The sequence below is a fragment of the Xyrauchen texanus genome, chromosome 42 (genome assembly GCF_025860055.1).
Source record: "Xyrauchen texanus isolate HMW12.3.18 chromosome 42, RBS_HiC_50CHRs, whole genome shotgun sequence".
NCBI lineage: Eukaryota > Metazoa > Chordata > Actinopteri > Cypriniformes > Catostomidae > Xyrauchen > Xyrauchen texanus.
In genome coordinates this window covers 18063249-18079152 of record NC_068317.1, presented here as the reverse complement: position 1 = coordinate 18079152, position 15904 = coordinate 18063249, and the positions used below count along the sequence as shown (strand labels likewise).

The 15904-nt window shown below is 42.8% G+C and overlaps 1 protein-coding gene across 1 annotated transcript in view; it reads left to right on the top strand.

Moving 5' to 3' along the window:
• The window catches only part of LOC127635233 (contactin-associated protein-like 2), a 472530-nt gene that overhangs the window by 279929 nt on the left and 176697 nt on the right, over positions 1-15904 (top strand). Inside the window, 3 exon segments of the mRNA XM_052115124.1 lie at positions 7300-7406; positions 9230-9349; positions 10396-10596. Coding sequence (XP_051971084.1) covers positions 7300-7406; positions 9230-9349; positions 10396-10596 — 428 coding nt within the window.

Here is a 15904-nt window from a genome sequence, read left to right as displayed (position 1 = left end):
GTGGTTCTCAGACCTGATGCTCCTGGCAGTAGCCCCTCCCTGGTGCATTCGACTTAGGCTGGACCTTCTCACTCAGGTGCAGGGCATGCTCTGGAATCTCCACATCTGGCTCCTGGACGGGATGCGGTAGACCTAACGAATCTTCCGCCAGCAGTGGTAAATATGACAACTCAGGCCAGAGCCCCCTCCACGAGGCAGCTGTATGCCTTGAAATGGTGTCTCTTCACGAACTGGTGTTCTCCCCATGGGGAAGACCCACAGAGGTGTGCTGTCTTTCCTACAGGAAGGGCTGGAGAGACAGCTGTCTTCCTCTACCCTGTAGGTGTACATGGCTGCTATAGCAACATATCACTATACACTGGATGGGAGACCCTCACAGCAGCACGACCTGATCACCAGGTTCCTCAAGGGCACAAGGAGGTTGAATACTCCTAGTCAGTATCTGATTCCCTCTTGAGATCTCTCTGTGGTCCTACCTGCCCTACAGAGAACCCCCTTGAGCCCCTGGATTAGGCCGAGCTCAGCACTTTGTCACTGAAGATGGCCCTGCTGGTGGTGCTCACTTCCATCAAGAGGGTGGGGGACCTACAGTCGCTCTCTGTCACCAGCAAATGCATGGAGTTCGGCTGACACACTCTCACATGATCTTGAGACCCTGGCCCATTTACATGCCCAAAGTTCCCACCAGTCCCTTCTGGGATCAGGTGGTGAAACTGCAGGTTTTCCCTTCAGAGGAGGAAGACCCAGCCTTGTCATTGCTATGTCCGGTTCGCACACTGCGCATCTATCTGGACCACGTGCAGAGCTTCAGATGCTCAGAGCAGCTCTTTTTCTGATTTGGAGGGCAGCAGAGGGGGAAAGCTGTCTCCAAACAGAGGCAGGCCCATTGGATTGTGGATGCCATTTCCTTGGCTTACCAGTCACAAGACCTGACGTGCCCTTTGGGAGTTCGGACGCACTCCATTAGAGGTGTTGTGTCCTCCTGGGCTGGGGGGCCTCTCTAGCATTATAGACATTTTCAGAGCTTCGGGTTGGGCTACACCCAATAACTCTGTGAGGTTTTATAACCTATGCATAAAACCAGATTCGTCTAGAGCACAGGTGTCAAACTTGGTTCCTGGAGGGCCACAGTCCAGCAGATTTTAGCTGTAACCCTAATTAAACACACATGAAGCAGCTAATTAATGTCTTCAGGAGTGCTTGAATATTACAAGGAGGCATGTTAGTAAAAGGCTGGAGCTAAACTGCATGGCTGTGGCCCTCCAGGAACTAAGTTTGACACCCCTGGTCTAGAGTGTTACGAGGTAACAGCAGGTAGGGCGGGCAGCCGGTTGGGTGTACCACTTGCATTATGCCTTTCCTCTTTTCCAAGGTGATAATGTGCATTATTTTGTCCACAACAGTTCCCCGTAACTGGTGAATTCTGGAAGCCTCTTTAAATCTTAAGCACTGTTCTGTGACGAACTCTGCGGAAGAGTGACACCACCAGGCTTAGTGACACCACCAGGACCAGTGTTATGCCCCTTTTGAGGTGAGCCTATGTACTTGGGCTCAATGCTCCATACATGGTGATTCCCCTCTGGGTAATCCCGGGTGACGCATTTCCACTGTTCAGGGTTCCCCTCTGGTGAACCCTGTGTTTCCCCTCATCAGAGCCTCGCTCTGTTTTGGCCACTGTTGCTGTTTACCCTCTCCGTAGATAGAGTCCTCCCGGTGGTATCATTCCAAATGTGAACTTCCCTGTTGGTAAGTCCATGTGAGGTATTCTCCACATGTTAACCTCTCTCCGGTAGGATGTGGTCTCTGTAGTGCCCTCCCTCCTGGAGAGGGAAGATTATTCTAGAAGGTGCTTGGGAAATTGCTAAACAGCAAATATCAGGAAAGGCCACCACTGTAGCCTCCTTGGGTAAATGCCTCCCCCCGAATGGGACTAGGGAGACTCCTTACCTAAACTCGCTGGAAGGTCATGATATGGTTGAATGCTTGCTGCGAGGGCTGGGACTCTCTATTGGATCCTCAGCAGAAATCTAAATGAATTATGCACACTATCTCCACACTATCTCCTCTCCTGGGGTGGAGAGCGGCATGCAAATTCCACACACCAATTCTCATTGGCTTTTTCTATTTTATGCAAAGGTGACTGGGGCTCTCAAGATCGAACCCCTAGTGTCACTACATCAACACAACATCTCGATCCCTCCATCAGGGAACAGGGGTTACACCAGTAACCCAGATCTCAATGTTCTCTCTTTGCTCAGACAATTAAAAACAAGTTATAGCCAGTGCTTAAGCATTTTACACATCAGAAATTAGCCTAATTAATTATGATACAAATAATGTACAGCATCGTCCAATATCTGCAAGCCATGTTAAAATAAAATGATATATCGCAAATTCTGAATCTAAGTATTGATTACCATTGTCCCATATCTGCCAACCATGTTGAGTGATCGAAACATCATCTGCAGCCTGAAACTGAACTTTTGGTTGGATGTTAGGAGTGAATGTACTTTGCTGCACAGGAAAGCTATAGGATGCTCCCTTGTTCCCTATTTAGTGAATGACTTAACCTCCAGTGTCCTCTCTGTCTGCACTGGTCTCAGGCAAAATGCACCTAATTGTTATCCGAACTCCATATAAAGCCTCTGAAAGCAAAATGTTTTATCTTTTGGATTAATCCATTGATTCTCAATGTGATAATGCACAGTAAATATCTAAGTAGATTTCTAAGGAAAAATAGTGCTATAGTCCATTATAGTGGGCATTGTGTTTAACAGCATGCCGTTTCCCATTATATCACTCAAATTCTAAAAATGGCATATCGGATTAAATTAGACATTCTAATCTTGTCAGCTGGTCATGCTGGGGGACCAGCTATACCAGCTGAAAACCAGCATGGCCAGGATGGTAGACCAGCTAAACCAGCTTAAACCCATTAGAACCAGCAAACCACCTCATACTAGTTTCAGCTTTTTTCCTGAAACTATTAAAAAACTGTTTATTAATGTTTTTTAGATGGTTTTATACTGCAATACAGTTAGTTCTAGGTCCTCAGAGGAAAATATTATACCTTTATTAGATCAGTCTAGATATAGACTCCCTCTCCCTCCCTTCACTCAGAACTGAGTGTACTGTAATAAAAGAGTAGGCAGGAGACTGTTGAACACTCTGTGTGTTTTTCTGTCAACGTAATGATGCTTCCCTGGCAAAGATCCACAGTGCCAGCACAGTGAGGAGCGAACTCATTATGTGAAATCGGAGGGGAGGGGGGGCCACTCACTCGCCACACCATTGATTTTATGTTCACTTTCATCAGTGCAGGTGATGCACTATCAATCTCCTTTACCAAATGTGTCCCTGTGTTTGACATGTAAAAGAATATCCCACGTTCGTCCTCCAAACAGGAAGACACTAAAATGCACGACCTTGCTCTTAGTTACAGCTCAAATCACATTCTGGTGATGTTTTTCTTAGCTCTACAGTATTTCACAGATATCAATTTCCTTCACATCAACTATTTCACGCATAAGCTGTTCTGCCTAAGTTCCAGGGGCCTTCTTAGAATGTGACTCATCCTAAATAACCATGCAAAACTTTGATGTAATGGCATGTTAAGGGTGGGGGGAACTGTCACTTTCCATTGCAAAAGCACAGCTAGGGGTGAAAACAACTTGAGCAGGAAAAAAGCATGCTCTGGTCTCCAGCCTTCAATAAGGCATGTCCTGAACGCAAATGCAAACACACATACATTTACTTTTGCACCCTTTATCTTTCTTCTAGGAAATTGTGATAGAAATCTCTGAATGCTACCATCCACAGGAAATACTTGTTCAGGCTCACTGCCCTGCAAATTCCCATTGCCTGCTCGAATTTATACAATGGAAGAAGCCAAACCTTTTTCCACTGAATGAACTTAAACACCATAGGCGAACAAAGCTTGCATTTATGCAATGTGCAGTATCATTTTACATGCTATCCATATGTAGCTTCATATAGGCCCTACCTATCATATCAATTTAATTTTACAATAATATTATGAAATAGGCCTATGATTTCCTTTGAAAACTTTTAAAACATTGTAGAGGGGTAGAATGACAGAATGACAATGATTTAAGAAGTAAAACTCTTAGGCTAAAAATATGTAAAATTACTTCCAGACTGCTATATTTTCAACCCGGCCATCTGTTTATACTGTAGTAATATTCTATCTATGATTTTTATTTTATTGAATATTGTTATGCAATAGTACTAAAATTAATTCCTAATTTCACTTTCATGCATTATGTTAAAATGGTCCGGTACGACAGAAATAGAATAAGTGGCTCATCTCCTCATCTGTGTCACTGCATGCCATTATCTTTGTATGATCCGGTAAGAACCAAGAATATTCTTAAATATTCTCACAAATATTACATTAAAGTGAAACCAGAGCAGAGCGCTTTGCGTTGGCCATGCATGTTACTCCTTGTTCACTTTTGTGTTATTTTGGTGTGAGCCACTGAAGACAGTGCAGGCACACATCACACACACTCCAGATGTGTTTAATCTTAACAAATGTACCGGCATATGAGACTTATATTCATGCTTTTTTATGGGCATAATTTATGTGTGCATATAACTATAGGAAGCCATAGGAAGTGGGGAGAAATGGATGCTACAATAATTACGTTCCTTCTTTTTTTTTTTTCTTTTTTTTTTTATGTTGAACAGTCCACATTATTTGCACAAATTAACATGTTAATTTTCAGCTCTAGTGTACTAATGGGATCACCCTGCTATTTCAGTAATTCTTAAAAAGAATATTCTTAATGCCATGACATACAAGAACATCGTAGAAAATTCTGTGCTTCCAAATTTGTGACAATAGTTTGGGGAGGGTCATTTTCTAGTTTGGCATGAGAATGCCTCTGTGCAAATGAGGTACATAAAGAAATGTCTTACTTACTCATGTGGGAAATAACTTGATTGGCCTGCACAAAAGCCAGGCCTGACCTCGCTGATGCTCTTGTCTCTGAAATAGAACAAATCCCTGAAGCTGTGTTCCAACATCTAGTGTAAGGCGTTCCCAGAAGAGTGGAAGCTGTTATAACAGAAAACAGAGGAATTAATGTCCATGGTTTTAAAATTAAACATTCAATAAATACAGTATATATACAGTAAGTGTGGTTTTTGGGTGTCTGCATACTTTTGGCCACAGTTACATGTTGCTACTGACTCTGACTTTATTTTTATTATTGGGTCATCGTCAGTGCCATCATAGATCAAGAGTTTGATTAATGAACAGCGTAGACTTTCTCAGCATACCTTTGTCCTCCAGGCACAGATGGCCAATGTGGTAACCCAATTAATCTAGACATGTCATCCTATACAAAAACTACTGTTTGACAGCACTTCTCCAGGAACATACTTCAATGGCACTGAAGAAGATCTTTTAAGACCTGTAAGGTTTATTGTCATTGGCATTATCACTGCATAGCTCCTCCCATGAGGTATTGGCCTAACGAGAATTAGCTCCAAGGGGATTGTTCCCTAATTAAATTTCATACCATATTCCGCCATGTAAATGGATTTGACATGCAGTTGGCAGGACTATATGAGGAGCTCTGGAAATGGGCAATTCACATTCAAAACAATCTTAGCATACAAGCATCTCATCCCCAGATTTCAACTTTGATCCATTGTCAATTGAATGCACCTTTGAAGATGACTGTTTCTTAATTAAGTTGAGCCAAAAGTCAGTGAAGCCATTAATTGTTTTAACTTTGGAACTATAATTAGTACTTCAGCTGACACTAAGATGAAAGATGCTGGCAAATCTTTATGACTTGAAAAGAAAAATCATGTGTGTGTGTGTGTGTGTGTGTGTGTGTGTGTGTGTGTGTGTGTGTGTGTGTGTGTGTGTTTTCGTTGTGGAAATGAAATATTCTGGGTTCCTGATATTAAATTAAGAGATTATAGTCTCTGTGTTTCCTGTAAATATCTTCAAAATGTAGCTTTATAATGTGGAAATCATATACTCATAAAATTATTTGAAAATCAAATACTTTTCCCATTTTATTAATTCACATGTAAATTAGGGCTTTGTGGTTTGAACTTTGGACCTAATATTTAAAATTCTTCTGTTGTATTCTCCTGAGACCGGATTGTGTCTGCTCTGTGCATTTTCAATTTTCCTTTTTGATTTGTAACCAGTAGCCCCTAATAAGCATGCAAAAAAAAAACATTTAAGAGCAAATGCTTTTCCTAAAAATTATGTCCTTATATGGAAAGAGCGGGACTGAGTTGTGGAATTTTAAATATACCAAAGTATAGAAAGTTTTTTCATCAACTTATTTATTATACTTCCAGGAGTGTTGGTTATTCATGTTTTTGAGACGTTACAGACATTGGAGCTGATTTTCTGTAAAGTTGCTTTGGAACAGTGTGTATTGGAAAAGCAAAATAAATAAAAAAACTATACAAACAAAAACAAATAACGCACTTGGGGCTGCACTCAGTGTGGTCACTATAATGCGGTTCTCGCTCTCTGTGGGGCATGTGGTGTGTTGTTCATTGATGCCGCCCACGGTAAATAGCTTGAGCCTCCACGTGTGCAAGATCTCTGCGGTAACGTGCTCAACAAGCCACGTGATAAGATGTGCAGATTGACTGTCTCAGATGCAGAGGCAAATGAGATTCGTCCTCCGCCATCCGGATTGAGGCGATTCACTATGTCACCACAATGACCTAGAGTGCACTGGAAATTGGGCATGCCAAAATGTGCATGCCAAATGTGTTGCATGCCCAGTTTGGCATGTTGCCTCCGCATCTGAGATCGTCAACCCGCACATCTAATCACATGGCTTGTTGAGCGTGTTACCGCAGAGATTAGCGCTTGTGGAGGCTTCACGCCATCCACCGTTGCATCCACGCACAACTCACCACGTGTCCCACCGAAAGCGAACCACATTATAACGATCACGAGGAGGTTACCCCATGTGACTGTACACTCCCCAGCAACCGGTCCAATTTGGTTGCTTAGGAGACCCTGCTGGAGTCACTCAGCATGCCCTGCGAACTCCAGGGGTGGTAGCCAGTGTCTTTACTACTGAGCTACCCGGGCCCCCCACTCACTGTGTTATAATGAGTGCTCATATTGAAAGTATTAAAAAAAACTCTTGCTAGTGAATCAGAAAAAAAGTAATATATTGCACTAAAGGATAACTGGTTAAATTACTTTTCCTTTGAAGAGAAGGATCAGTCTGAATGTACGACATTAAGTTTGTATTGTAAATGTGTTCTTCTACTCCTCCTTTTCAGATGTATGCCAAACCACTGTGAACACGGAGGCAGATGCAGTCAGACCTGGGACAGCTTTACATGCACCTGTGATGGGACGGGGTATACTGGAGCCACGTGTCATACATGTAAGTCATAGACATCGTTTACAGGTGGGATGGGCGGGACATGTCCCACCTCTAGTCTTTCAGAATCAAAGCACATGCTTACTCATGTTCAGCTAATAAGAGAGACACCTAATTTTTTGGGCAACAGGAAGTGATGTAATTCTGAATATTTTCTTTGATTAATTATGTAGAATTATGCAGAAAGAAAACATAATAACAAAATTAGCCAGTTTATGAACATTTAAAAATAAAGGTTGTCACTCCAGAACTATTAAAAGGGACCCTTTTTTGGTTACGTTCTGCAAAATAATTTTTTCATTTACGTTTTTTGAATTTCTTGGAACATTTTCAGTCCCTGCATAACTTGAGTTTTGTAACAGTATTGCTTACCTGTGAACAAGGGGTTGGTAATGTCAAAGGCTTCTTGCACAAACATGTAGCATAGCAGTTACATCTGAGTGCATTTTCTGAAAGGCCTAATTGTGGGAAAAAATAATATTTTTTTGACTACACTTTCGGGCATAATAATTTATTGTTGATTATTTTGATACATTGGTGCACTGTTAAAGGTAATGTGCAATTTTTACCTTAAGGATCTATTTCTGCTTAACCTGACTTTTTCTTATGAGATGTGCACAAGAAACGGGAACAGCAACACTGCCATCTGATATGAACTTGTGATCACACTGTGAGGATTTTCATTCGTAAAGCTTACACTTTAGTCATATTGGCTTCACAGACTCACCATTGCATTGTTATTTAAAATATGTTTATTTAAAATATCACTCAATCCCTGTGCGTGTTGTTTGATAATTAGTCAAATTAATATTTTTTGTGTTTTTTCCATCATTCATGCTTTTCCTAATAAGGTATTCAGCTTTTGACACATCCCTAGTTGTAATGATTAATCATTCTGACCAGCATTGTCAAACACACAACATTTTCTGTCTCCTTTTCTCTGTCAGTTAGTTCATACATATTGATTGGAAAATAGCTATAGTATTCTCTCTGATGGTTCTGTGGAATGATTTCTGAAAGCCATGATTCAGCACCTCTGTAGAGTGTATCTGTTTGGGACCCCTGGAGTTACAATAGTTGGAGAGAACAAGAGTCTAGGAGTAACACAGTGGCTTCAGTTACACATGTCAATCGAAAACTTGTTAACTTTATCAAGTTATACTTCTCTCTCACCCTGCAAACACAAAAGCTATGTTTTTAGTCAATAGTAAAAAAAAACTAAACATAGTGTAAAATCCACTACTTGTTTTTTGCTAAAAATATTAAATAGATGGTGATTCTGTCAGTGTTCATTACTTAAAGTGGTCAGATCATGAAAAATCAACATTTCCTTTATTATGAGATCGAATTCATTGCACTTTGAAAACACTCTCAGAACTCCTCCCCAGTCCACATAAAAGATATTTAAAAATAAAATTAAGCTACAAAAAAATGGCTTTTATGGAAGATTTGCAGTCATGAACAGATGACAGCACACATCTGCATGTCAACAGTGCCTTTTCAATGTTCAGAAATAATTTGTAGGATAGACACGATTAAAACACAGGAAGTGGGTGAATTTTTAACAATATCCGCAATCATTTCAATGAACTCTTAACAGTTTGTGCAGCATATTTCAGTAAGGATTGTTTTGTGATCTTTTGGCAATGTAATGTAGACTGAAAAGGACGTTAATGAAGGCTGGGGGCAGTTTAAAGCTACTGACCAGGCAGCAAACTCGTATCCCGTGCTTGACAGCTCTAAAGCACTTTCTTATTTCAACGTGCATTCTGTTTTAAAGTTGTTTTTTTGTAAAAAAACAAAATAATAATAAGAATTTCTTACAGCTGTTTATGAGCAGTCCTGTGAAGCCTACAAGCACTTGGGAAGATCTTCTGATGTCTACTGGATTGACCCAGATGGAAGTGGACAATTAGGTCCCTTCAAAGTCATCTGCAACATGACAGGTAAAATGCATGTTTTGTTTTTGTTTTGTTATTTTTGTAGAGTACCATAGGACTATCAACCCAGAAAGCCATTTGAGAACAGTCTCTCACACCTGATAAATAAAGCAAGCCTTTTACTATTGATTACTATGCTTTGGAGAACTTTCTATCTGCAAGCCCCTGAGTGAGATCTTTTACCAAGCCTCATACAGAAACTGTATGTCAAACATCAAAAACTAAAACGTTATTATTTAAAGAGAGGAACTGTAGTCATCTCGAAGCATAGGAAATCCCTAAACTGAAATAGTGGATAGAAAAATTCCCTCTGGAAAGAAAATATCTGTCAAATTTGAGAAAAAAAAATAAAATAAATCTTGATCTAAGAGCTTATCCAAATTCAGCTCTTTATGCAATTCTTGTTTTTTTTTCATGTGTGGTATTTTCAAATCTGTCAACTGGTAGGACATATTGCAATAAATATAACTTTATTTACAGTTATGTACTTTATGTAACTTTATTTACAGTTACAGTTTGTTGTCAGTCATTTAATTCTGCAGTCAAAAGTTTTTGTATAATGAGCACTAAACTATATATTTGACTGCTGTCCCAGTCAGCCAGTTGCCTACTGCTAGTTCCGTATCTCTCATATAGCAAACTGTCTTTTTTTCCCACACTCTAATTAATAATTTAAACTCAGTATTCCATAATATCAATATTCCATGTGGACTAATGTGTTTATTTGGTGAGTTGCTGTAATAAGTAGGGGTAATGTACAGTGAGCTGGTCAATATCATAAAATATCCACCCTGATGATGATTCAGGACATGATCACGCTGTCTGGGGTGTATATTGCAAAATGATTGGCTGACTGTATGTTATCCCTTAGTACTGGACATATAGATCCAGAATGTGTTACTTTGCTGTTACAGTTGTTATTACATTTTCCTTATTACAAATACCTTAACAACATAATAGAGTCACATGAATATGTATGACAAATCTGTGAAACTTTTCTTGCTGTGGCTTTTCTTCACCTTATTATGACCATTACCATATTCATTTTTCAGAAGACAAGGTGTGGACAACTGTGGTGAATAACCTGCCAGCGCAAATGGCAGTGACAGGCTCCAGCCGAGAGAGACGGACAGTACTGCAGCTGAACTATAGTGCCTCTATGGAGCAGGTCACAGCCATAATCAACAGTGCTGAACATTGCGAACAGCACATAGCCTATGCCTGCCGAATGTCACGCCTACTCAACACACCAGGTAATGAGGGATGGGCTGTGTGTATGTCTGCTTGTGTTGGAGAGTTTGGATGCTTAGAGTGCCTTGCAGTGTGTTAGAAGGTTATCTGAAACTGATTATTTATTTATTTTAAAGATGATTTTATCCAACTATACTGATAGTTCCCACCAGAGCAAATGCGGGTCAAGTGTCTTGGTAACCGGGTAAAATGCTGGAGGAATAAGATTACAACCTTAAAAGCCCCCTAATCTCTGAAATACTCCCTCTCTCCCTGTTCTGTGTTTGAAACCCACGTTTGTTTTTGCTGTTTGCCCAGTTCTAAGACTGCAAGGATACTACTGCCTCCAGAATATGACTTATTATGCTGTAATGGCTTAATTTTAAGATTTAGGTTGCTATATTTACACTCTATAGACTAAATGCAAATAGCCCATCTTGCTGTTTACCCTAATTCCGCTCACAACTGCTGAGACCAAACTCAAGACCGCCAAGATAGATTTATTTGGGGTTAACTGCTGATCAAATGAAGGCAGGCATATTTTAATTTTTCACGATGGGAAAGAGATGGGTTAGACATTTAGTGGATTAAGAGATTGGATAACTAAGTGACTATTTGTGCTCCAGTAGTCTGGTGGAAACATACGATTTTACGACATAATGCGCCCCCATGTGCAGCTGTAGTAGCTCTGGGTATAACAATGGTATGTGCATGTGTTGTCAAGCTGGAGATATGGGTTCGAATTCCACCCCTTGACATACTTTTTCCACATGTCTTTACTATTAATATTTCCTATAGTACTACTTATAGCCGTGATTTGGTCACAGTGAAGGTCGGGGAGTTGAGAGAAGGATTGATTTGATCTGGATAAAATTAATCATGGTTTTACTGTAGTAAAATTGTAGAATCCAGGTGTTTTGGTGGAAACTATATAGTTCTGATGTACTAACCATGGTGTTACTACTGTAACATGTAGTTAATTTTAAGCATGTTTAATTTTGTGGTTGCTATGTTTTTACTAGAAAAATACCATGGTGATTCTATGGTTACTGTAATGTAATGTATGGTTAATTTATGTAAGGTAGGGTTAGGGTTTGGTGTAGGGTGTCTTTGGGACTCCAAATAAGCATAATAAAAATGCTGCAGTGATACCAGTATACTGTATTTTAGTATTTTAAACAGGGGTGTAAGAGTATCTGTAAGAGTAAATAGCATCTATCACTATTTTCACTTTGTGCAAATAGCCTCTGCCAATAAATAATTGTTGTTAAATATAATGATAAAGATGCAGAGCTGAAGTATTAACACACAGAAGTACTGTATAAACACATTTACAAAACATTATCTTCCTGGCTAACATGGTGGGAGTCAAAAGTTTCACTTGCTTATAGTTCTGTGTGAATTTTAAATTCTAATTAGATCAATTTGAATTAAAACTCTAATTTAAATATTTTTGTAAATTCTAATTTACTCAAGTTAAACTGCCGAGCTTTTTATGGTACTGTGGCTGCGGAAAATTGGCAAACGGTAAAACTGTTTATAAAATAAAATGTAACAAAAAATAGGATGCATTTTACAGTTTGACCTCAAGTTAAACTCTTTATGTTTTAAATTGCCATATTAAATATTTGGAAATATAAAGGGCTGTAAATTGAACATGTTAATATAGATTGAGGTCTTTCATTCCCTCTCCATCCCTCCCTTTCTCTAACCCTGCTGCCCATGATCATTCACCTTCTCTAGTATTTGCTCATCCATGCTCTGCCAGTCTCTGCTGCCTTCCCCTGGCACTCTGACAACCCATATTCTGATTACAGTTAGCAATAACAATTTGTAGCATGGCTGTGTCGCTGGGTGCTGATGCTAATCTATTAATGAGCATGCAGCACAGTGAGGGGTGCCGTGCATGTTCTGCTAATCTGACTTTGGAAAATGCCTCTGCCCTTACTGTTGAGTCTTTCCTCTGGGTTTTCTCTCACTTCCCTTTTAAATTTATCCCTTCACTTTTTGCTTGCTTTACATAGAGGCCACATACACACTGCAAGGTTTTGGAATTGAAAACCACCTTTAAATAAGGGAGTGAATCCATTGAATCAACCTAATCAGCCAGGCATTCCAGAACCTTTGGGGTTTGTGACAGAACTGCGGAGGGGTTCTTGCGATTGTTATAAAATGCCAATGCTGAATTAAAAAATTATGAAATTAAATTAATGAAAATAAATCTATAAAAATATTTAAAACTATCAAAACTTAAAGTCAATTTAGATCATAGCAAATCATAGTTTAGATCAAATAATATAGATCATAGGTGTTCATATGAGAAAAAAAGTTTAGAAACCCTTGCCCTTGGTGCAGAATGTTGTTGACATTTGCAAATGAGTCAAGACACACATCAGTCTCAGTGATTTGCTTGCATTGCACCAGGAGAAGAGATACATCCATTAGAATTAGATTTGTTTTAATTATTTAATTAACAGATAGTTGCTAATTCTGTTTCTGTATGCACTACACAAGTTTAATGTACAGTTGTGTAAATTGTGGTTGTTAATGTTGTATATAATCAATCTATGTGGGTTGGGGTTTAGGTTAGGACAGAACAGAACAGAACAGAAGTAACGAACCTATTTGCTGCAATGTGAAGGTGTTCATAAGTTCCCCTTCTGTCGCTCTCTCCACATTGTGTCGGAGACGCGACACTAGGGGTCTCTCTTGAGCGCCGATATCCACCTCTGATCTATGAAAAAAGGCCAATGAGAGTTGGCAGCCAGTATTTGCATGTCCCGCCCCCGGACATACGGGTATTTAAGCGGCGCAAATACGGGAGTTCATTCAGAAAATTTCTTTGGAGCCGATGGTCTGTCTGCAGTTTGCTGCGAGTTTACTCACCACTATTACGTTCCTGTTTCCTCTGACGATCTGCATGCTGTTGGATTTGACGGCGCACAACAGCGGCTTTCTCCTACTTTGCACGGCGTGCATTGTTGCCCCTGAGCGCTTCGACAGCCCAGACACACACACATACTGTCTATTAAAAGAGTTATTTCCCTTAAAAGAGTGAATTTCTCTAAAAGAGCAAAACACAGCGGCATTGAACGTCCTTTTCAGGACGCGTCTTTTTCAAGATGCCCTTCCGCCCCTGTGTTGTTCCTGGATGCGGTAGAGTGCTCTCCGCTTCAGACGGCCACAGGCGCTGTCTCGTGTGTTTGGGCCGCGATCACACCGAGGCGGCGTTTGTGGATGGCTCATGTTCTCACTGCGAGAACATGACCATGACCATGTTGCGGTCGCGGCTTGCTTTCAACAGAGAGCAAGCCACCCCAGCTGCACCCCGCATTGCTCCTTCTTCCCACGGGATTGAGGACGATGCGGTTGGCGCTGAGGCCGATTTGGGGGCGGCAGCGGGTGCAGTTTCGCCGGGTAGCCCCCCGCGAACCTCCCGTTCCCCGACACGCTCGCTGGTCCCCGTCCACGCTCGCGGCGATAACGGCTCGCCTCACGGCCTGGCTGTCTATCCTCCTGAGCCCGAAGCAGATGAGCTTGCCGCTGCATCGGAGAGTGTGATGTCTGATGCCGAGGACTCAGCAGGCCCAGGCTGAGGCCAACGCTCAGATGTCTGACATGCTTTCCCGGGCCGCCGTGAGCGTGGGGTTGGATTGGAACCCTCCATCCTCCCCACAGCCTTCACAGTTGGATGACTGGTTCCTGGGGGCAGCGCGCAGTTCGCGGCCATGCATCCCCCAGGTCCCGTTTTTCCCGGAGGTGCATGGCGAGCTGGCGTCTACGTGGAGAGCCCCGCTCTCCGGCTCATCTAGGTGCCACCCGCTCCACTCTCACCACCTTCGACAGCCGAGGCGCTAGCGGATACTGGGCGATTCCCCAGGTCGATAGGGCAGTTGCGTACCATCTATGCCCCGGTAGCCCTACCTCCTGGCGTGGCTGCCCCGTACTCCCATCCAAGCCCTGTAGGACAACATCCTCGCTCAACGTGAAGGCCTACAGTGCAGCTGGACGCGCTGCCTCCGCGCTGCATGCGATGGCCCTCCTGCAAGTCCACCAGGCCAAAGCACTCAGAAACATGCACGGGGGTGGACCTGATCCTGATGTGATGAAGGCCACAGCGCAGGCACTCGGACAGGCGATGGCCACCCTATTGGTCCAAGAACACCATCTCTGGCTCAACCTGGTCGAGATGCGTGAGGCCGACAAGAACCGCTTCCTGGACGCACCTGTCTCCCAGATTGGCCTTTTCGGCGACACCGTCGAGGACTTCGCCCAACAGTTCTCCGTGGTGAAGAAGCAGACGGAGGCCATATCTCAAATCATGCCCCGCCGCACACCTGCCGCTACGGGCCCTGCCCCGTCTGCTCGCCGAGGGCGTCCCCTTGCGGCGAAGAAACCAGCTCCTGCTCCGCCTCAACCCGGGCCCAGCTTTCAGCCCCAGCATCGAGCACCCCGCAGGCGGCGCAAGCCCCCTGTCTCATGAACCCCCTCTAGGACCCGGAAGGCTCCCAAGCGTTCCTGAGACAGTCGACCCAGAGCCGAAGACGTTAGCTCCGGAGGTGGTAAGACCGCTCCGTCCCCCGGTGGAGGGCCGGGAGGAGAATCCTTTGTTTTTTCATTTGCCACACCCCCTGACGGGGGCTGTGGTTTGAGTTTATTCTCAGCACCTCAGCCTCAGGCCGCAACGAAGCCGCCCGATGCTGCATTACCTGTTCCGCCCCGCTGCGAGGCCCCGCCAGGTACGTCCAAAATACTCGTCCCTTTGGTGCCCCTAGCGCAGAGCTGGGAAGCGTGGTTTTCGCTTCCCAATGCATCACGCTGGCTGCACCGGACCATTCGACTCGGTTAGCCAAGGGCGCGGTAGAGCCCGTCCCTCCAACCGAAATGAGGAAGGAATGTTTCTACAGCCCTTACTTCATTGTACCCAAGAAAGGCGGCGGCTTACGACCAATCCTGAACCTGCGAGTTTTCAATCGGGCCTTGTTAAAACTCCCGTTCAAAATGCTCACGCAGAGAAATATTCTGGCTGGTGTTCAGCATCTAGATTGGTTCGCAGCGGTAGACCTGAAGGACGCGTACTTCCACATCTCAATTCTGCCGCGACACCGACCCTTCTTACGGTTTGTGTTCGACGGCCAGGCGTTTCAGTACAAAGTCCTCCCCTTCGGCCTGTCTCTGTCCCCTCGTGTCTTCACGAAGGTCGCAGAGGCGGCCCTTGCCCCGCTACGAGTAGCCGGCATCCGCATTCTCAACTACCTCGACGACTGGCTCATCCTAGCACACTCTCGAGAGTTACTATGCACACACAGAGACCAGGTGCTCCGGCACCTC